The following is a 21,914-nucleotide window of genomic DNA, read 5'->3' on the forward strand; positions in this document are numbered from 1 at the left end:
TTAAAAGTTATGCAGTTACTATAAAATATTGGCTATATTCCTGTATTGTACAATATATCCTTGTAGCTTACTTTATACATACCAGTTTGTACCCCTTGATTCTCCTACCCCATCTTTCCCTTCCCCAGTTCCCATTGATCTACTAGTTTGTTCTCTTTGTGAGTCTGTTTCTTTTTTGTTACATTTAGTTTTTTGTATTTATTAGATTCCACATGTAAGTGAGATCATACAGTATTTGTCTTTCTCTATGTGACTTATTTCACTTAGCATGATGCTCTCCAAGTCTATCCATGTTGCTGCAAAGACAAAATTTCATTCTTTGGTTTCCCTGGTAGCTCAGCTGGTAAAGAATCTGCCTGCGATGCAGGAGACACTCCTGGGTTGGGAAGATCCACTGGAGAAGGGATAGTCTACCCACTCCAGTATTCTTGGGCTTCCCTCGTGGCTCAGCTAGTAAAGAATCCACCTGCAATGTGAGAGACCTGGGTTCGATCCCTGGATTAGGAAGATACCCTGGAGAAGGGAATGGCTACCCACTCCAGTATTCTGGCCTGGAGAATTCCATGGACTGTATTGTCCATGAGGTCACAAAGAGTCAGACATGACTGAGTGACTTTCACTTCACTTCACTTCATATATATACACACATACACATATATACATACATACGTAGACATACACATGCAGGAATGGAATTATGGAATTGCTGGGTTATTCTATTAGAGTAGTTCTATTTTTAGCTTTTTGAAAAATCTCCATACTGTTTTCCACAGTGCTTGCACCAACCTACATATCCACCAGCAGTGTACGAGGGTTCCCTTTTTTCCACATCCTTGCCAACACTTGTTATTTGTGTTCTTTTTGATGATGGCCATTCTGACAGGTTGGAGAAGGCAATGGCACCCCACTCCAGTACTCTTGCCTGGAAAATCCCATGGACGGAGGGGCCTGGTGGGCTGCAGTCCATGGGGTCACTAAGAGTCGGACACGACTGAGCAACTTCACTTTACTTTTCACTTTCATGCATTGGAGAAGGAAATGGCAACCCACTCCAATGTTCTTGCCTGGAGAATCCCAGGGACGGGGGAGCCTGGTGGGCTGCCGTCTATTGGGTCACACAGAGTCGGACACGACTGAAGTGACTTAGCAGCAACATTCTGACAGGTGTGAGGTGAAATCTCATTGTGTTTTTGATTTGCATTTCCCTGATGATTAGTGATGTGGAGCATCTTTTCATGTTCCTGTTGGCTATCTGCATTTCCTCTTTGGAAAAGCATATATTCAATTCTTCCCATTTTTTAAATCAGGTTGTCTGTTTTTCTGATATTGAGTTCTATGAGCTGTTTCTGTCTCTCGCCCAGATTACTCTTCCTGTCTGGAGTTATTTTCCTACCCAAGGCTGTTCTCATCTACTTCAACCCAGTGATTTCTTCATCCTTTGAATTTCAGCAGCAGTTCATATACCCCTAATTTTTGCCACCTATTTAATATGTTGTTTAATTATATTGAAGTATAGTTGGTTTACAATGTTGTGTTCATTTCTGCTCTACAGCAAAGTGATATTAAAAAATATATCCTTTTAAAAAATATTATTTTCCATTATGGTTTATCACAGGATATTGAATATAGTTCCCTGTGCTATAGAGTAGGACCTTATTGTTTATCCATCCTATTTATACCAGTTTGCATCTGTTAACCCTAAACCTCCGATCTTTTCCGCCCTCACCTCCCTTCCCTCTTGGCAACCACGTCTGTTCTCTGTATCTGTGAGTCTGTTTCTGTTTCGTAGCTATGTTCATTTGTGTCATATTTCAGATTCCACATATAAGTGATATCATATAGTATTTTCTTTCTGACTTCACTTAGTATGATAATCTCTAGGTCCATCCATGTTGCTTCAAATGACATTATTTCATCCTTTTTTATGGCTGAGTAATATGCCATTGTGTGTGTGTGTGTGTGTGTTCACATACACACTTGCCACATCTTCTTTATCAATTCTGTTGATGAATACTTGTTTCCATAGTGCTGCTAAGAACATAGGGGTTCACATTTCTTTTAGAATTATGGTTTTCTCTGGATATCTATCCAGGAGTAGGATTGCTGGATCATATGGCAACTCTATTTTTAGTTTTTTAGGTTACCTCCACACTCTTCTCTGTAGTTGCTACACCAATTTATATTCCCACCACCAGTAGAGGAAGGTTCCTTTTTCTGCACACCCTCTCCAGCATTTGTTATTTGTAGCCTTTTTAAATGATGGCCATTCTGATCAGTGTGAAAGGGTACCTCATTGTAGTTTTGATTTGCGTTTCTCTAATAATTAGCAACGATGAGCATCTTTTCACATGTCTGTTGACCATCTGTATGTCTTCTTTGGAGACAGGTTTGTTTAGGTCTTCTGCCCATTTTTCATTTGGGTTGTTTGGTTTTTTAAACATTGAGCTGCATGAGCTGTTTGTATATTTTGAAGATTAATCCCTTTTTGATCACATCGTTTGCAAATATTTTTTCCCCAGTCTTTTTGTTTTATTTATGGTTTCCTTTGCTGCGCAAAAGCTTGTAAGTTTGATTAGGTCACATTTGTTTATTTTTGCTTTTATTTCTATTGCCTTGAGAGACTGACCTAAGAACACATTGGTACAATTTATGTCAGAATGTCTTGCCTATGTTCTCTACTAGGAGTTTTATACCACCTAGTTAATATTGTTATCACTTTTTAAAATTTGCATGCACTCATTTTCAGTAGTTTTTCAATCCTTGCTGAAATTTATGTTTCTCTGTTGCACATAATACATGTTTATCATTTTGAAGCTTGAAATAAGCTCTAAGTGCTGTTTGCATTTAGAAAAAGGAGAGATTGATTTGGACTAAAATAAATAGCAAAAGTGTCACAGAGGTGTTGGGACTTGGGTTGAATTTTCCATATAGAATGGGTGGAACGAAGAAAACATTGATGGCTTGATAAATTCTGAAACCCAAACCATGTAATGGGGAGAACATGAGGAGGACATCAGTGTGGTGGTTAAAGAAAATCTACATTGACGAATAGTCCTTATAAATTACTTGAGTGCCAGAACTGGGTCTCCCCCTTCTGTTTCTGTATGACAGCCATATGGCGTTTGCGTAGTAATGCAAGATTGGTTGATTTGGGGAGATATGGTTGATTGGGTGACATGTACCTCCTTGAATGACAGGCTGGGTAATCTATAGACAAGCTTTCGGGCCTCAGGGATGTCTTGCAGGCCTCTGAACAGAAACGTGCTACCACAGGAGGCTGGTTCACAAAGATGAGTCTGTGGGTAGAAAAGAGATGGACTCTTGAGCAAATATGGAGGTCTAGATGTAAGATGATGAGGACCTGACCTAAGTTGGAAAGGCAAAGAGGAAACTGATGTGTGACCTTCCATAACCCTGTGAAGGAGTAAAGGATTAGAAAGTGAATGTGGACCCCAGGCAGTGCCAACAGAAAGGTACAAATAGCTCCCTTAGTATCATCCCTTGTCAATGATGAGCACCTGAAGACACAGGCAGACACCTGTGAACCCAGTAAATGAGCAACCCAAATCTGCTTAGCCCAGTAGTCTTCTGTGCTCTGGAATCCAGAATTTAGATTTATGTTTTAAATTCACGCCTGTGGTAGCTTTGGACCTATTGGAGACATCTACACAAATATATTTAATAAAATAATACAGGGTGAGAAGGGAAAGTGACAAGTTTTTCTCTTATTCTCTACTATCTCTGTATCATCAGACTAGACCTTGGCACTGTAGCCAGAGGCATTTCTGCAGCCTTTGCCAACTGACTTCTGTAAAGACTTACGGGATCTTGGAGAATATTTATGTGGCAGCTTTACTGCTGCCATTAAAAGTGAATTCCTATCACTTTTGGCCTGCATCGGCTGCCCTGGTGCATTAAAAATATATATGATGTTGATCTGAGAGCATCACATTTGGTGCAGTTTCTTTCTTTTTTTTTTTTTTTTGCCACATGGTGAGGCTTGCAGGATCTGACTTCCGTGACTGGGGTTCAAACCCAGGCCTGTGTCAGTGAAAGCATCCTAACCCCTGGATCACCAGGAAATTCCCCAGTTTCTTATATTTTTGCTTGAGATACTCTTAAGCAGCTGTTTTTATTCTGTCCTTAATGTATTCAACACCAGTTTGCAAAGTCTTGTTAGATTGTATCCTGAACATGTGGCAAAGAACTATTTTTTAAAGAACAAATAAAGACATAAGAGATGTTTTGAAGGCACATCAATAAGATTTAGTGGCTGAATTTGAGAATTTTTGTAGAGGAAAAAGAAACAGTTCAGAAATCTTAGATTCAATAGTGACAATGTCTGCTTCAAGAAACATTTTGAGTTTGGAATCCCTAAGATTTGCAGGGGTAAAGATTAAAGACAAACAATTTAAAAAATTAGATCACTTATAATATTTGAGTTATGTCTTATCTCTGCTGTCTGCCTCAGCACTATCAATGGTCTCATGGATTCTCAAGCTGTCTTCCTGTCTTTGATGTATTTCAGGAGCCTTTTATTGTTAGCATTGGAACTCTTTCCAATTTCTTGTTTATCCCAGCACCAGCATCCTTAGAAACTCCCTGTCCCTCTGGCCTGGCTTTGGGAGGCCCAGTCATCTCACACCCTGACTATAGGATCTGTGTGAGGACTGCCCTCTGTCTGCAGTCTTGAAGAACTATGGCTCAAGTTTACCCTTTTATCCCAGATTCCCTGAAAATCTTACCTACCACCCTGAATTGAAGCATGTTATTCAGGAAGCCCAGCTCATTAGCTAGTTTATATATTATCTATAATCATAATAGTAACCCCCTTTCAAGTACTTGCTTTGTATCTTAACATCCTTTACTTGTATCATTTACAACCTGCTGCTGCTGCTGCTGCTGCTGCTAAGTCGCTTTAGTCGTGTCCGACTCTGTGCGACCCCATAGACGGCAGCCCACCAGGCTCCCCCGTCTCTGGGATTCTCCAGGCAAGAACACTGGAGTGGGTTGCCATTTCCTTCTCCAATGCATGAAAGTGAAAAGTGAAAGTGAAGTTGCTCAGTCGAGTCGAACTCCTAGCGACCCCATGGACTGCAGCCCACGAGGCCCCTCCATCCACGGGATTTTCCAGGCAAGAGTACTGGAGTGGGGTGCCATTGCCTTCTCTGATTTACAACCTAGGAAACTAGATATTTGGGCTTCCGCTCGTGGCTCAGTGGTTAAGAATCCCCCTGCCAGTGCAGGAGACGTGGGTTTGATCCCTGGGTCGGGAAGATCCCCTGTAGAAGGAAATGGCAACCCACTCCAGTGTTCTTGCATGAGAAATCCCATGGACAGGAGCCTGGTGGGCTACAGTCCATGGGATTGCAAAGAGTCGGACACAACTGAGCGACTAAACAACAAACTAGGTATTATTACCTACCCCCTTTATTGCAGATCAGGTAACTGAGTCTGAGAGGTAACGAAACATGTTAAGCATCTCATATTTGAAATGTGACGAAGCCACGTACCAAGCCAGGGCTGCCTGGCTCCACTGTTACACTCTGTCCACTTGGCTGCTTTGAGCCAGAAGGTGTCAGCTTGTCTGGTTAGTCATCTGTTACCACCCATGGTAATGGGGTACAGTGAGAAGATCTCTGGTGTTGAGTCACAGGGCAAACTCGTTATTCTGTCCTGTAGAAAGTGTGTGACTTCTGCAAGCCTCAGTCACTTCATCTGCAAAATGGGGATTAATGTTCAGTTGCTAAGTTGTGTCTGACTCTTTATGGCTCTGTGGCCTGTAGCATTCCAGGCTTCCCTGTCCTCCGCTGAGGAATACAGGGGAAGTTGTTGAATAAGAAATACACATAAAAAATTTTTTTTAACTGTTAAGGAGTGATGTATTAAAATATCTATTTTAATAAATAATTAACTCCTTTTACTGTAGTAACAGTAAAAGGGATTGTAGAGCCAACAAGTAGCTGAGCTGGGGTTCAAACTTGATGTTCAGACTAAACACTGGGTTTTTCCTATTGCATCAGGCCTGGGCCACAATGAGCATTGCCCTGGGGCCATTTTCTTGGAAGACTCTAGGTGATAATTTTGTCTGCTTGACAATACTAATTGATTTGGAACAAGTCACTCTTATTTGTCCTCATGATGTTAATGAATCTTTATCATTTGCTCAGTCATTTCTGCTTGATTTTGTATTTTATGCATTCAGCCATTGCATGTACTCGAGACTTATATTTTTCAGTGTCACTACAGGCCCTGACAGATCATCACCCCTTTCTCTCCAGCCCTGGAAACCTTCAGATAGGCAAACTAAAACTGCAAAATTTTAGTTTGCTTTCTAATCTCCTTTGGAACTTGTGTTATTGCTCATCTTCCGGATTCTTTTAGTCACTAATATGTCTATCCTTTATAACTCAAGAATTACAAAAAAGTCTTAACTATCGCTGTGATTTTTACCCTTGGATTATACCTTCTGAAATAGGAGTCAAGTTTAATAATAATATGTATATGTATATGTACACACACACACACACATATATAAAGTCAGGTCTAGGAAAGTAGGACCCAGTGGGGATTTTCATAACTTCATTGTCTTATCAGCCATTCATTCTAGACAGGAATGGCACCCTCTAATGCTTGCCTACTCACACATCTTCCCTCCGTCCCTCCCCTACCTGGCTAACTGTAACCTGTCTCATTGAGATGTAAGTAGTGTGACTTGACTTAGCTTATGAATTTCTTTAGGAATCTTTTCCTAATTCAAGCTCAGCAATCCCTAAAACTGTACCCCATCTCCATGGTGTTACCACAGCATCAGTGCATTTGACCTCCCCTGGTGCAGTAAGCTCCTCTCATTCCAGGAGACCCATCTCATTCCAGCCCCAGCCAGCCCTCAGCATGAAGAGGCATTTAGTGCTTGTTGGGTAAACAAATGCACATACGATTTCTGTTTAAAATTTTTATCTTTTATAAAGTGCAAATACATGTGAAGTTGGCAGAGCAACATTTCAGTTACATTAACTTGAACAGTTATAAAGGAACAAAAGCTAGTGTGGTAAGAACCAGAAGAAATTTGTTGAGACTAGCAAGTAGGGAGATAGAAGGAATGGGTGACTACTTATTCTATGAGACGTCTCCCCTCAAAATAAGGCTGAGATATTTTTAAACTTGCTAGAATCAGTTGAAGTGAATTGAAAACACCATTCATTATTAAGCGAAGAATAACTTTCAGACTAAGAATAGCAATATAGTCTTTGAATCCAATTATTAGTATATCATTGTTAATAGTCCCCCCTCACCCTGAACATTCTTTCCATTTCTTTGATACTTTAGCAAATGTTTCCATTTGTATATTGAATGCACACAGAAACATTACATTATTTCCTCTTTGAATTGATGTTTCCTGTGAAGTCTGTCTTGACTTTGTTTTACATTTGTTTAGCGGATTCCCAGCCAGCAATATAAGAACTAGGGGGTTTGTTAGAAATTATTTCTAGGCCCTATCCTTGGAGACTAGGATTCAGCAGGTCTGAAGACAGACCAGACATGGGCACTTCTTTAAGTACTTTGAGGATTGTGGTAGGCTGCTGGACTTAGGGACCACTGGGGCATTTTTCTAATTTTAAGGCACACACACCTCTAGAGTATTTTTTGGTCCACTTTGAAAGTCCAGTGAAGGCAATTAAGAGAGGTTGCTTATAATCATAAGCAGAGCAAATTGCTCTGCTTGTTGTGAGATGCAAAGCAGATAATTTCAGGTATGCTATATAATCAGATACCTTCACATTCTTTTAATGTGGGTTTTTAGTCCAGGGAAAGAAAGTTTTTTCTCTCAAAGGGACAACATAATTACCATTATATATATATTGTAAGCTTCAAGTAATTATGTAACATTCCATTCTCATACCATATTCTGAGCAAAGTACTGGCCTCTGATCAATAAAATTTCTTTTTATGGGTCTGTAAATTGAAACCAAGAAATGAAAATTCCGATCAGTGTTCAGCCAGGCTAATTATTTTAAATCTTCTGAAAAATATCACAGTTACTGAGAATGTAGATGTTCTATTATTGTGCCCGGCCTACTTATTATATGAAATGAGTCACTTTCATTATTCTGCCTTTTTTTTCCCTTTCAACAAAAGACACAAAATATTTTATGTCTAATCACAGTATTAGCCAGAGAAAGAATGGGGGCATCACTCTATGAAGGTGTACAGTAATTTTCATGGGATTTTTTTTTTCTTTTCTCTTTCTCATACACACAGCTTTCTCTAAGGAATTCTAAATATGAAAGCTGTTTACTTGTGACATGGTGAATAGTGAAGTCGCTCAGTCGTGTCCGACTCTTTGCGACCCCATGGATTGTAGCCTACCAGGCTCCTCTGTCCATGGGATTTCCCAGGCAAGAGTACTGGAGTGGTTTGCCATTTCCTTGTGACATAGAAATAATCTAAAGAAGTTAATCCTGTTGATTATCATTGTGATGTGTAATCTCACTTTTTCTGGAAATGCTGTTTTTAAAAATATGAAATATATGGTTAATTGCTTCTTCCAAAACTTTAAACAGTAAGAGAAATCATATCAAAAGAAACAAGAATCACCCGAAAAGCAGCTGCCCAACAAGTCAGAACTATTTTTTGCCTTGTTCCATTGTGGTTCCTGTCCATACGTTATTTTTGCATAGTTGTAAGCTATCATAGGTAGTGTCTTCTGCTTATGTTGCCACTCAACACTAACTGCATTGCCTTTGTGTTGCCACATAGTTTTCTATTCATTTTTTATGTCTGTGTTGAGAGTCCCTTGGACTGCAAGGAGATCCAACCAGTCCATTCTGAAGGAGATCAGCCCTGGGATTTCTTTGGAGGGAATGATGCTGAAGCTAAAACTCCAGTACTTTGGCCACCTCATGTGAAGAGTTGACTCATTGGAAAAGACTCTGATGCTGGGAGGGATGGGGGCAGGAGGAGAAGGGACGACAGAGGATAAGATGGCTGGATGGCATCACTGACTCGATGGATGTGAGTCTGAGTAAACTCCAGGAGTTGGTGATGGACAGGGAGGCCTGGTGTGCTGCAATTCATGGGGTCACAAAGAGTCGGACATGACTGAGCAACTTAACTGAACTGAACTGAATAGTATATGAGCTTCCCAGGTGGCGCTGGTGGTAAAGAACCACCTCCTAATGCAGGAGACATAAGAGATGTGGGTAGGCTGGTTGTACCATTATACTCTTGGACTTTCCAGTATTCTTAAATGTTCACATTATTTACAATGTTATAAAATGGAGTTTCATTGTTGATAAAACCTATGCTTCAAATGAGTGAGAGTGCATGTTTTGACCTTGGATCTAGGGTATAAATCCTCTGATCACATGGGCCATTTGAACAGATAACTTCCTCATGGCACTGAAATATTTATTATACCTACTGTGCCTGTGAGTAAGCATGGCTTCTGTAATTGGCGTGACACGTCATCCCAGGCTCACTGGCCTTCTGCTTGCCACCATATCTTATGAAATATCAGCTTGGTTTCCGTACTCATGTGACCTGGAAGTCAGGAACTGAATATTAGGATGCTGAATGAGTTTGTTGATGGAGTTAGACCTTTAGAGGGCCTCACAGAGGATGGTTCTCTCATTCTTTCCCATAATCTCTCTAATTAAACATATATTAATCCAAAGAAATTCAAACACAAAAAATGTCTTTTGAACTCACAGCACCCTCAATTTTTCATACTTAATATCATCATTATTTTACACAATACAGAGTTTTTCCTCCTATTAGTTCTATCATGGTAACACAAAGGCCACCTGTAGAGAGATGAGAAATCTGACTGACTTAAGCTTGTTTTGAATTGAGGTCGTCATCGATTCAAGGGGATTTTGAAGGAAGAAACGGGGTTTTTGAAGATCTGACTCTATGGTTCTAACAAAAGGCTTTCCCCATGCAGTAAGGCCACAAAGCGGAAGCAGTCTTTGTTATGCAGGATGTGATTAATATTACCTCATCATTTAATTTTAGAACTTGAAAATAAAGTTGCTTGCATCAGTTCTCAGTTCATGGCGCATGGTTTGAAACCTGAGCATATCTACTTTTTTTTTAAATTAAGAAGAAATACAGGATTACTAAAAGTTTAGAAAATAATGAACTGAAAGAAGTCTCCCAGGGTATCTTTTCCTTTACCAAACCTCTGCTAATCTTTTGTGGTTCTAGTTCTAGCCTTTTTTGTTTTTTTAATGTGATTTTTTTCTTTACAGTTTTTTACATATAATTTGAATCTGATTTACTTCACGTAGCATTGCTTTGTGTGCTTGATTCCCCCTGCCCCCCATGTTTACAGTCTTGCTGTCAGTTGTAATCTGTTTAGTCTATCCTTCTGATGTTCTGTAATGTCCTAATCATGTCTTCTGTTATTGGGCATTTAGAATGCTGGACAGTCTCTCCCATAACAGTGGTGATTATCAGGCCCCCAGCCCACACACCATGCTAATAGTGAGCATACAAGTCACAGAGGTAACCTGATCCTGCTGTGATTTCACTGTGATTAAATCACTGGTTGTGATTTAGTCTCAACCAGTTCAGTGATTTTTTTTTTTAAGCCAAGTTCCTTTTTACCAGTTTTCTTCTAGAGTTTTATTTGGGGGCGGGGAGTCTTTTCAGCGGAGAGGGAGCTGGTCATGAGCCACTTCATAGTTGAGTCTTTTTGTCTTTCTTTCTTTAGTGGTGAAAGTGGTGCTGGAAAGACAGTGGCTGCCAAATACATCATGAGTTACATCTCCAGGGTGTCTGGGGGAGGCCCCAAAGTCCAGGTGAGTTGATGCTGTGGCCCATTTTGAGACTTGGTGCTGGGCCAGAGGACAAGGCTCCGTTTGCTGTTTGAAAAAGATTTTTTCTTCCGCAGAGAAGATACTGGTTTTATAACCAAGAAATTTGAGATCTGCAGAGAAACAGCATATTATGAGATGGATATGCCTACTGTATAATTAATATTGTATACAGTCTAGGAAAAGGTCACAAATCCAAAAGGAAAATAAACACGGGGCATAAAAGCCATCTCATAGAAGAGGAAATATAAATGACTCGTAAAACACATGGCTTCCCTGTGGCTCACCTGGTAAAGAATCCGCCTGCAAGTGCGGGAGACCTGGGTTCAATCCCTGGGTTGGAAAGATCCCCTGCAGAAGGGAAAGGCTACCCACTCCAGTATTCTGGACTGGAGAATTCCATGGACTGTATAGTCCATGGGTTTGCAAAGAGTCAGACACGACTAAGTGACTTTCATTCACTCAGAATATGAAAATATGCTCACCCCCATGATAGTAAGAGAAATGCGAATTAAAACTACATTGAAAACTGTTTCTTAACTGTCAGAGTAACAAATTTTTTCTAGTGTTTAAAACACTCTGTTGTTAAAAATATAGGGGCATTGGCCCTCTCACACATTACTAGTGGGAACATGAACTAGTACACTTCTGTGGGGCACATGTCAGCAAAGTTTTTCAAATCTATAAGCAAACACCCTTGACTCATCAGTTTTGCTTGGGAGAATTTATCCTTTAGGTGTCTTGAAATGTATGCAAAATGATACATGTATAAAGTTCTTTGATGTGGCATTTTTTGATGATGGAGAAGACTAGAAACAAATGTTCATCAGTTGGTGACTGGGGAAATAATTTGTGGTTCATAATAGACTAGAATATTATGCAACCATAAAAATGAAGCTTCATGTACTGATAAGGATTGATCTCCAAGATATATCATGAATTTCAAAAAGCAAAGCTCTGAATGTTGTATATAATGTGCTACCATTTGAAGAAAAAAGAGCATGTATTTATAAAACATTTGTTTAGATATGTATAACATAGCTCCAGAGGGATACACATGAGATCAGTAACAGTGATTTCTCCAGGAGGAAACTGGGAGACTAGGGGAGAGGGATTTCTCCGTGTAGACCCTTGTGAACCTTTTATTTTTTACTTTATTGATAGGTAAGAGGTGGGTTTATTTAGAAAGATATATACTACATAGGCAGCATGCTGGCCATCTCAGAAAGTGAGAGTGGCTGTGAACCTTTGATTTTTGAACCATGTGAATACATCTCCAATTTAAAAAATTTGCAAAAATTTTAAAATACAGAAAGGAAAGAAAAAAAGAAAGAAGGATTAGAGTATTAATGGAAAACATTAGGAGAAGGGGGGAAACCCTGAAGAATGAGGACACAGGAGAGGGATAAAGAAAAAGATGGGCTTCCCTTGTAGCTCAGACAGCAAAGAATCTGCCTGCAATGCAGGAGGCCCGGGTTTGATCCCTGTGTCGGGAAGATCCCCTGGAGAAGGGAATGGCAACCCACTCCAGTATTCTTGCCTGGTGAATTCCGTGGACAGACCATGGGGTCGCAAAGAGTCAGACATGACTGACCCACTAACACACATAGTATGGCAGAGAAGGGGCAGATTCAAGAGGACAGTGTGAAGAAAGGGGTAGATGCGGCCTCATCTGCCTTTAGTTTTACTCATTGTGGTAGTGAAAGCAGCATAAGCAGGGCTGGGGAAACCTAGCCCCAGAGAGCAGTGGGTGATGGTGATGAAGGCTAAGGTCAACAGAAACTGCCCAAACTCACAGTGCTCATCATTTGCTCAGACCTCTGGGAACTTTTTTTTTAATTAGAAATCATGATCCAAGGTAGATTTCTCCCTGAAAATTAATTTTTTAGTTGGAATCATTTAATATGATGTTATTGCCATAGTCAGCTGTAGACTTTAAAAAGACACATTGAAATTCTCTTCCTTATGGCTTTGTCTACTAAATCAATAGTGTTCCATTCTGTCCTGGGGGATCAGAATGCTTCAGGCAGAGGTCAGCATTCCTTACGTAGAGTAGAAAGGTCTTAGAGTGGCCTCCTTTACCAAATGAAAGGAAAATCTAGAGCAGCACCATCCAATAGAAAGATGGTGGGTGCCACATGCATAATTTTAAATTTTTGAGTAGTCACATAAAAAAAGTGAAAAGCATATGAAATTAACTTTTAAAATATATTTTGGTTAACCCACTATATCCCCAATACTATTTCAGCCTGTAATTACTAATGAATTAATGAGATGCTCTACATTCTTTTGCATCCTAAACCTTTGGACTCCAGTGTGTGTTCTGCACTTCCAGCACATCCCAGTTGGGATTGGCCGTGTTGCATGGGCTCAGCAGCTTCCATGTTGGACAGCAAGTGCAACTCTAGGACTTAAATTGATGTGGTCCAGTCCATATGCTTTTCTCCATTTGTGTAGCCATACCCTGTCTCTAGAAGATGGACCTGGAGCAAGCTCTTTTAATTTGCTCTTTCTTTTTTCCCCCTGTATGCTTACCACATGCCACGAAATTCTGTTGGCCATCCTGAAAGTGGATGGATGGATAGATGGATGAATAGATAGATGGATATATGCAAAAGGTTTTCAGTTTAAAAGTCAGTAATTAAAGAGGGAAAGAGACAAAGATGAGCTTTTCTTTTTTTCTGTCCCTACAAGAAAGTGGAGTGTTGGTAAATGGTGTAGGGATGTTTGGCCAGCAAACAACAAATACAGAAGATTAACGAAGACCCACAAAGTCAAAATTATTTTACGAACAAAAGCAAATTTCATATAAATCCATGAGTTTTTAAAGGAAAATAGGCTGCTTAGAAATATCTTTCTAAACTCTGAAATGGATTCCATGGAGGAACCACCCAAAATTTGCTCTCTGTGCCCATTGCTAATGACATGTGCCCAGTGGATGGAATTCCAGTTCTCGTTGCTCTTCAGAATGTTCAGGGGGTGCCAGAGAAGCACTTTGGCTGTTGCAGAATCAATCAGTGGTTAGTGCCTTCATCTCATCCGATTTGCTATGGACGACGACCTAGTGGCCCGACTGCAGACATTTAATGTTGATCTTTCTCTTCCTGTTTTCCTGTGAGGACAATGATACAGAACTCTTGGCTTGAAATTAGTCAGTAGCTAAAGAGCACAAGCCAAAGACTTGTTATTTCTGGAACATGTTTAACCATAGCATGTGAATAATTAGAAGTACAAGGAATGACTCACTGGTTCAAAACCTTCTCCAACATCAACTCGTATCTGTTGAGCTGTCTTGCCCATGGGGTGTTTTGTACTTTTCAGCCTGACACTGAATTGGGGTATGTGAAAACCAAATTCTTCCCCTCCAATAGGCCAGAAATTGTTCCACCCAATCCAGTGTTGATCCTTGTTGCTCAAATGGGGCTCTATACAGACAAAACCAGCAACACCAGGAACACCAGGGCTAGAAACATGGACTCTTGGGCCCCACCTCAGACCTACTGAGTCATTATTTGCATTTTAACGTGATTTCTAGGTGATTCAGGCACATGAAAATTAGGGAAGCACAGGTCTGTGTGTCTGTAATGTTGTTAGGGGGAGGAGAAATTATTTAATTTCCCTCAAGGTAACTCTCATTTGCAGTGAAGAGGGGGATGCAGTAGGTGGGGACAGAAGTTGAGTAGAACAGGAGTAGTGATGATTAAGAATCCGGCCAGAAGACAAGAAGATACCCCTTCTTCTTATGTTCCCCGATATACCAGGGAGCACAGGAAAAAGCTGCACCATCCAATCTGGAAACCCAGTCTGGGAACATTCATAGATCCTGATTTGTGGTGGCACCCTGGCTGCAGGGAATCCTGCATCAAGCCAGGGGAGCTGGAAGACATGACCATACCAACAGGGCCAGGTCTGTTGAGAGGAAAGAGTAAATCCTCCGGAAATCCCAGGGACTTGGATTTGAGTCCTCTCACCCTCACCATATTCAGGAACCAGGTCCTCAGGCAAGTCCAGCCTTTCACTGCCGGGTAGGTGTTCGTGTCTTCCTAACTTTGGTCTTTCTGCTGTAACAGCACGTCAAGGACATCATCCTGCAGTCCAACCCGCTGCTGGAGGCCTTCGGGAATGCCAAGACGGTCCGGAACAACAACTCCAGCCGATTTGTGAGTTTCTTTCCTGTGATAGAGAGTGCCACCTGATTGATGTTGTTGACATTCCTCATTTAAGTTCTGTGTCCCCAAGGAAATAGGGGGTTTTCACACATTATCAGGAGGCTGCCTTTTTGAGCTTTTTTTACTTTTCTCTAGCGGTGAACTGTCCGGCTTCAATTCACCCTTTGACTCAAGTTCTTTTTGAGCCTTGGGGATATAAATAAGATTATTTTTGAAGCCAGTTCTCAACTCAAGTTGCCTTCCTAAGGAAAGTGGAAATGTCAGCTTTGGTCTTGGAGAAGTTTCTTTGCTTTGGGCACTGGAGAAAAGGCCTTCTTTCCCAATTGAAGAACCCAGGAGACTAGATCCCAGGTCTTGTCACCTTGTTTTGCTTTGTAGATCTGTGAACCCTGGAGGGGGAACTTTGATCTGGCACCTTAGAGAGAAACTTCTTCCTGTCTGTTGGCCAGAGGGAGATGACTGCTTACCCTACGCCTCTTGGCTTTGTGTGTGTGTGTTTGGCATGTTCTTGTAACATAATGACATGCCAGAGTGACTGACCTTAGCCTACACGTTGCTCCTAACTGGCCTGCTTACCAAAAGTAATGAAAATATCAGCCGAATGCCTTGAATGCCTAGTTAGACATTTTTCTGTCTGAGCATCTCCCGAGGGGGTGAACTGGAAGGCTGGCAAGGATGAATATGAATATATTCCGTTTGACAAAAAGCCACGTTTACAGAGACGTGAATGTTTGCTCAGTAGCTTTGATTTATGTAGATTTTGTATCTTATCTCAACCATAGATTATGTCTGGCAGTAAAGCACTTAGGGAACCATCTGTGATGTGGATTCTGTTCCATTTTAAAATAAATAAGTGAGAATTTTGGAGAAAAGCAATTTCTTTTTTATCCTTCTGTTTTAGAAGGAAGCTTCTATTTCCAAGAGAATTCTTACTCAGTTTTCATGGAGTAATTGTTAAGCTCCCTGGTGAGTTTTATCTGTCAGAATTGCCCTTCCTTTCCTCACTGTTTAATACTATTTGAACTATTCACTCATTTGTTCTTCTCTAATTTTTCTGTTCAATGCCAGGGCTATGTTATCTTGAAGTTTCTAGGTAATGAAACAGGAAAGAAGATGTGAATGAATTTTTCAGTGGATCTTTTCTTCCCTGATTGTCAATCTCAATCTGCCTTTTATAAGGATTTGAGCAAATTTAACTCTCTAGCTACCCAACTTCCTTCTTTTGCCTTCCTTACTGAGCAGGAAAGTAACCAAATCAATATTTCCCTTGATATTTCCAATATAAATTATTCTTTTGTCTTTGGACAAGGAGGCTATAGCAGTCAGTTTTTGTAAAGAAAAGCAAAAATACCCAGAATTTATTATTTTTCTGATAACAGAATTTCGTACAGCCTTGATGGAATGGTGGGAAAAGCATACAGAAAGGCAGTGTACACACACACACACACACACACACAGATACACACATATGCACACGGGCATACGCATAGCAGAATCTGATGGGGCATCAAAAGATGTGCTCATTAGTAATGAGAAAAATGTAAATTAAAACCATATACATTTTTGGTCTCTCAGATGGTGAAACATTAAGGAGGAAGACACTATTTGTTAAAGACTGACATCTTCTCTCAGGAGAGCAATTTGGCAGTTCTTATCAAAGTTTAAAATGCTCATTGTCTTTGACCCAACAATACTTTTAGGTTATAATATTCATGTTCCCTGTTAATAGTAATTTATTTTAAAAGATATCCATAATATATTATTAATTTTTTTGAAAAGGTTATAGGACAATATCTATAATATGGTCCCATTTTTATTTTAAAATGCACATTTATATAAAGCATAATTAAGGTATCTGCAAATCGATGTTTGAATATACTATTACAGTGATTAGTAGGAGGAGGTAGAAGTGCTTCAGGGTGGGATTATGGGTAATTTTACTTCACATGGACTTGCAGTGGGAATCATCAAAATTCATCTATTTCCACTTACAAATCTTTTCAAGTTTCAAGAACTGTATTATGAAATATTTCAAACACTATTTTAAAATAAAACAGTGAACGCTGAGGTACCCAGTACCTAATTTAAGAAGTAAAACATTACCAAGAACTGAGGTTTCTTTTCATTTATGAATTAAAATATCATATCCTCTCTTTATATAGTTTTCTCCTTCCCTCAGGCTGCTTACAACAAAACTAAATTTTTTGATCTCTCATTATGGATTTTTGCCTTTTAAATTACAGTTTTGAGTTGTGTATAAGCATTCCCGTTACATTAGAGCAGTGATTCTCAAACTTGGCCACATCTGAAAAACACCCAGGTGGATTTCCCTGGTGGTCTGATGGTTAAGAATCCACCTGCCAGTGCAGGGGATGTGGGTTTGATCCTGGATCTGGGAAGATCTCACATGCCACGGAGCAACTGAGCCCATGTACCGCAACTCCTGAGCCTGTGCTCTACGGCTCGGGAGCCACAGCTACTGAAGTCCACACACCCTAGAGCCTGTGCTCCCCAACAGGAGAAGTCACTGCAATGAGAAGCCGTTGCATCGCTGCAGGAGAGTAGCGCACGCAGCAGTGACAATCCAGCACAGTCAAAACACAAACCAGCCAGACCTTACAGCTACTCATGTCTGGGTGCCAGTCCCTAGCAACTGATTTACTTGTCTGGAATGGCATCAGGCAGTATTTCTTAGAGGCTCCCAGGATCTTTCTAGTGGGCAGCCAAGGTTGTGAACCATTAACAGAAGGACTTGAGAGTTTGCCGTTTATCAAATCTGCCCTTCGTGGCTTTGACATCCTGTTTTGTTTCATTTCTCTCCCTAGATTAATAGGGAATGGGATGGTGTGGTGGGGTCGGATGCAAATGGACACTGAATTATTCCCTGCAGAACATGCCCAGAGGGAAGGATGGAGAAGGATGGCCACGGAAGGAAGCACGAGGGGTCTTGTTGAGCAGACTTTGTCGTGAACCACTGTGGTTCGGATAGCAGTCGTTTGTGGTCCTCCTCTATGTCTGCTGCTTCGGGATGTTTGTCTTGGGGTTTATTTTTGGGAGAGGGAGAGGAAAGAGTCAGCAGATTAAGACAAATAGACAATTAGACTGTGGCTTTCTTTTGTAGCTTTTTTGATACCCAGAATCGACATTAACTTAGCAGGAACATAGCAGTACTAGGTGCTATCCACAGGAGGAAAAACACAGTGTGTTTTTCTTCTCCTTAGTGAGTTAATGGTTCTGGTCGGAGACTTGTGGCTTGGCAGGCTTCATCCCTGAGATGGTGGACTTCATCAGCATACACATTTAAAAAATATTAAATGTGAATGCAGTTAGGCTGGGCATGCTCTCCAGTCTGATCCTAGGTCACACCACTCCCGAAAACCCACATTCTCATCTTTTTCTTCATTTAAATTTACACTCCTGGACCCTTCTGAGGACTGAAGAGAAACTAAATTGTAGTTTTAAAAAAATTATTTACTTAACAAATCTAGACACCTTTTCAGCAACAGTCCAGGGTTTTATTCTCTTTTGTTCCCTATTAGCGGTCATTTAAAAGGAAATGTTAACAAGAACAACAGTGACAAAAATCCCCACACCCTCAGCTAGCTGGAAAGAACTTATAAAAGTATTTTTATTTCATGTTAGCATATTAGATGCTCCTGGGATAAAAAGAAATTGCTTTTGCTCAAAGCCATGAAAATAAGTCTCTCAGAGGGAAAATTTGATTCCTTTGAAAGAGGCTGGCAGAGTTCACTCTTGTTAGATCAAGGGGACCATGTGATTTTTCTGTCCTATTCTTTACAGCTTCTGGTTTAGCAGACAAGCTCCTACTAAGGGAAAAGGGGAAGGAATATAGTGAGTGTATCCATATTTAGTCGGGTTAGAATGATACAGAATTGTGTGATTGGACAAAGGCACAGGTTATTGTCTGATAGGAAACAGTGAGGAAGTCTAGACCAGAACTGGGAATAATTCAGAACATATCTTTCATTAATGAATTTCCTTGAATTATATGCTGTATCCCAAGCCTGTTTGGAACATCATGTTTTTGTTCACTGACCATTAAAGGAAGTCCCTAATTTTCTTGCAGGGAAAATACTTTGAAATACAGTTCAGTCCAGGTGGGGAACCAGATGGTGGAAAGATCTCCAACTTCCTTCTGGAAAAATCTAGGGTGGTGATGAGGAACCCTGGCGAGCGGAGTTTTCACATATTTTACCAGGTTTTCCTTTATATTATTTCTTTCCTACTTCTCTATTCCTTCTCCACATTTAAAATGTTCTTCTCTTGGTCCTCAGGTCCTCAGGGTGAGATAGTCTAGTCTGGCCAGCCCTTGAGTCTTTATTAACGCAGGATGTGCAAGTCATGTGCGAAAGAACCGTGAGGATGCCCTTACCTGCAGGCAGAATAAGGTCTAGCTAGAGTGAGAAGACAACAATTTCCCTAAAGTAAAATAATCAATAAAGTGTTGACGCACTTCAGAACAAAAGTAGGGATATTTGATTCTTGGCTAAATAGGAGATCACGAGGGGAGATATAGCTGGGACAATAAGGAGAGCTTTTAAGGGGGCACAAGATGGTGTGGAGGAGAGGTTGACTCAGGTTGAGTCAGATGGTCTGAACAAAGCAAGGAGGGAGGGATGGGGAGGTGGGGAGATGGGAGAGATGGAGGGAGGGGACAGGTAAGCTGGTGAATGAGCCAGGCTCCAGCCGGATTGCAAGGGTAGAGGTCTCCAAAAGGTGAACTGTGGGAAGAAAGACTTGAAAAAAGACTTGAGGTACTTCTTGCCAGGTCAAAAAGTTTTGGCTTAGACTCTCAGAAGCCATGGAGAGTTTGGGGTTAGAGCAGTCGGCCGGATGCTTTTAAATTATGTTCCAGGCTTCAGCAATCATTTGTTTCAACTATTTTTTAAATGTTTTTTTTTTTAATGATTATTGATTTTTATTGGAATATAACTGTTTTGAATGTTTTTTAAGTGTTTGAAAGTGTAATGATACCATAAACAATTTTTTTAATGTATGGATTTTTGTATTAGTACTTCTTATACTGGGGACCCACATTAGATTTTCTTTGAAGAATCGGCTGCAACTGTTAGGTTTTTTCGTTTTGTTTTGTTTTTTTTTTTAATTTTTTGTTAGAGTTTGATGATTATTCAATTTGAAGGAAGTTAAGCTATGTTGCAGAGAAGGCAATGGCACCCCACTCCAGTACTCTTGCTTGGAAAATCCCATGGATGGAGGAGCCTGTTAGGCTGCAGTCCATGGGGTCGCTAAGAGTTGGACACGACTGAGCGACTTCACTTTCACTTTTCACTTTCATGCACTGGAGAAGGAAATGGCAGCCCACTGCAGTGTTCTTGCCTGGAGAATCCCAGGGACGGGGGAGCCTGGTGGGCTGCCGTCTATGGGGTCACACAGAGTCAGACACGACTGAAGTGACTTAGCATAGCATAGCATAAGCTATGGTGATTGCTCCCATTTCAGTCTTTTCAATTCCATAGACATGTTAGGTGGTGGCAAACAATTCTTCTGGTTAGAATCTATTGGTTTAAAATATCTATAGATGACCAAAAGCTTCTGTCAATTCAGTAATGCTTTTAATTGTATTACTCAAAGCACCACGTACAGGTCTTTGAAAAGTAATTTTATGTCTCACACACACTATATTATTTATTGAGCACTAGACAGAAGTTCATAATTATTTCCCGGATGCTGTACTCTAAATGCCAGCCCTACCCCCCTTCAGAATCCTCTGCCCACAAGTTGGAAAACCCCAGCCTGGAGACTGGGGAAGTGATGAGTTCAGGGTAAGACAGAGTTTAAGATTCTGACATAAAAGTGATAGTCGAAGCTGTGAAATAGGTGAGACTCCTGTGGGAGTGAATGTGGAGAGAAAAACCATGCCCATTTAGGACTTGGGGACCTGGAGACCACCTGTGGGATGAGGGAGGCATTGAGGAGCCAGGAAAGTAGTCAGAGATCCTGCAGTGTCACCAAAGCCAGGGGACACTTGGGGGTGCAGGGCAGGATCACTTATTCAGAGCTTGAGGGAGAAGGATGAGGCAAGGGCCTGGGGACCAAGCAAGGCCTGGTGGCTTCAGCCACTGGAAAGCAGCCATGAGGGCTGTTCCATCAGAATGGTGACAGGGAGGAAGAAACCAGATGAGGAAGGAGATTCTATAGCTTGAAGGATTTCAGAGTCAAGGAAAAGCTTCTAAAGAAGACAAAGAAGCAACATGACTGTAGGTTGGAGAGAAAGAAAGGGATGTTTGAACCTTCAGGTGAAGGGAGTACATGATGTGAGTGGGGAGAAGACTGAGACAGAGATGGGAGAAGTTCTTCCTTAGCAAAAGCAAAACCAAACCAAAAGAAAAAGGAAGAGAGTGGCACAAAAGATTTTAAGGAGATAGGGGGAAAAACTAAGGGAACCTGATGTAATAGGATGACCAAGAACTTCTCCATAAAGGAGATGAGGTTCCCTGTTTTAAGGGTGTGAAGCTGGGATGACATGAGAAACTAAACCAAGATGAAGAAGTGTGGATGGGGGTGGGGGCCAGTGGTGGCTGGCGCTGGCTTGCATGGACTCTGTGCATTTCTTCCTTCAGTGACATTTCTTGGTAGTTTGAAATCAGTCATGGTAGGAGTATTTACACCACCAAAGTTAGCAATTGCTACGCATCCATTCCCTACCCCCACCTCAAGAATGGATTGTCCAGGACTTCCCTCGTGGTCCAGTGGTAAAGAATGCACGTGCCAGTGCAGGGAACACAGGTTTGATCCCTGGTCCAGGAGGATTCCCAATGCTGTGGAGCAGCCAGGCCCGTGGTGCCACAAACACTGAGCCCATGCTCTGCAACAGGAGAAATCACCACAATGAGAAGCCCAGGCACCACAGCCAGATAGTAGGTCTGCACTTGCTGCAACTAGA

The 21,914-nt window shown here is 40.9% G+C and overlaps 1 protein-coding gene across 4 annotated transcripts in view; it reads left to right on the plus strand.

Annotated features, from left to right (window-relative positions):
- MYO1E (myosin IE) overlaps positions 1-21,914 on the plus strand; it is a 216,949-nt gene that overhangs the window by 118,872 nt on the left and 76,163 nt on the right. For all 4 annotated transcript variants that reach the window (XM_055537799.1, XM_055537798.1, XM_055537796.1 and 1 more), the window contains exons 5-7: positions 10,718-10,805; positions 14,891-14,980; positions 19,077-19,208. In XM_055537799.1, coding sequence (XP_055393774.1) covers positions 10,718-10,805; positions 14,891-14,980; positions 19,077-19,208 — 310 coding nt within the window. The remainder of the gene's footprint in view (positions 1-10,717; positions 10,806-14,890; positions 14,981-19,076; positions 19,209-21,914) is intronic.

This window comes from Bubalus kerabau, chromosome 10 (assembly GCF_029407905.1).
Source record: "Bubalus kerabau isolate K-KA32 ecotype Philippines breed swamp buffalo chromosome 10, PCC_UOA_SB_1v2, whole genome shotgun sequence".
NCBI classification, from domain to species: Eukaryota; Metazoa; Chordata; class Mammalia; order Artiodactyla; family Bovidae; genus Bubalus; species Bubalus kerabau.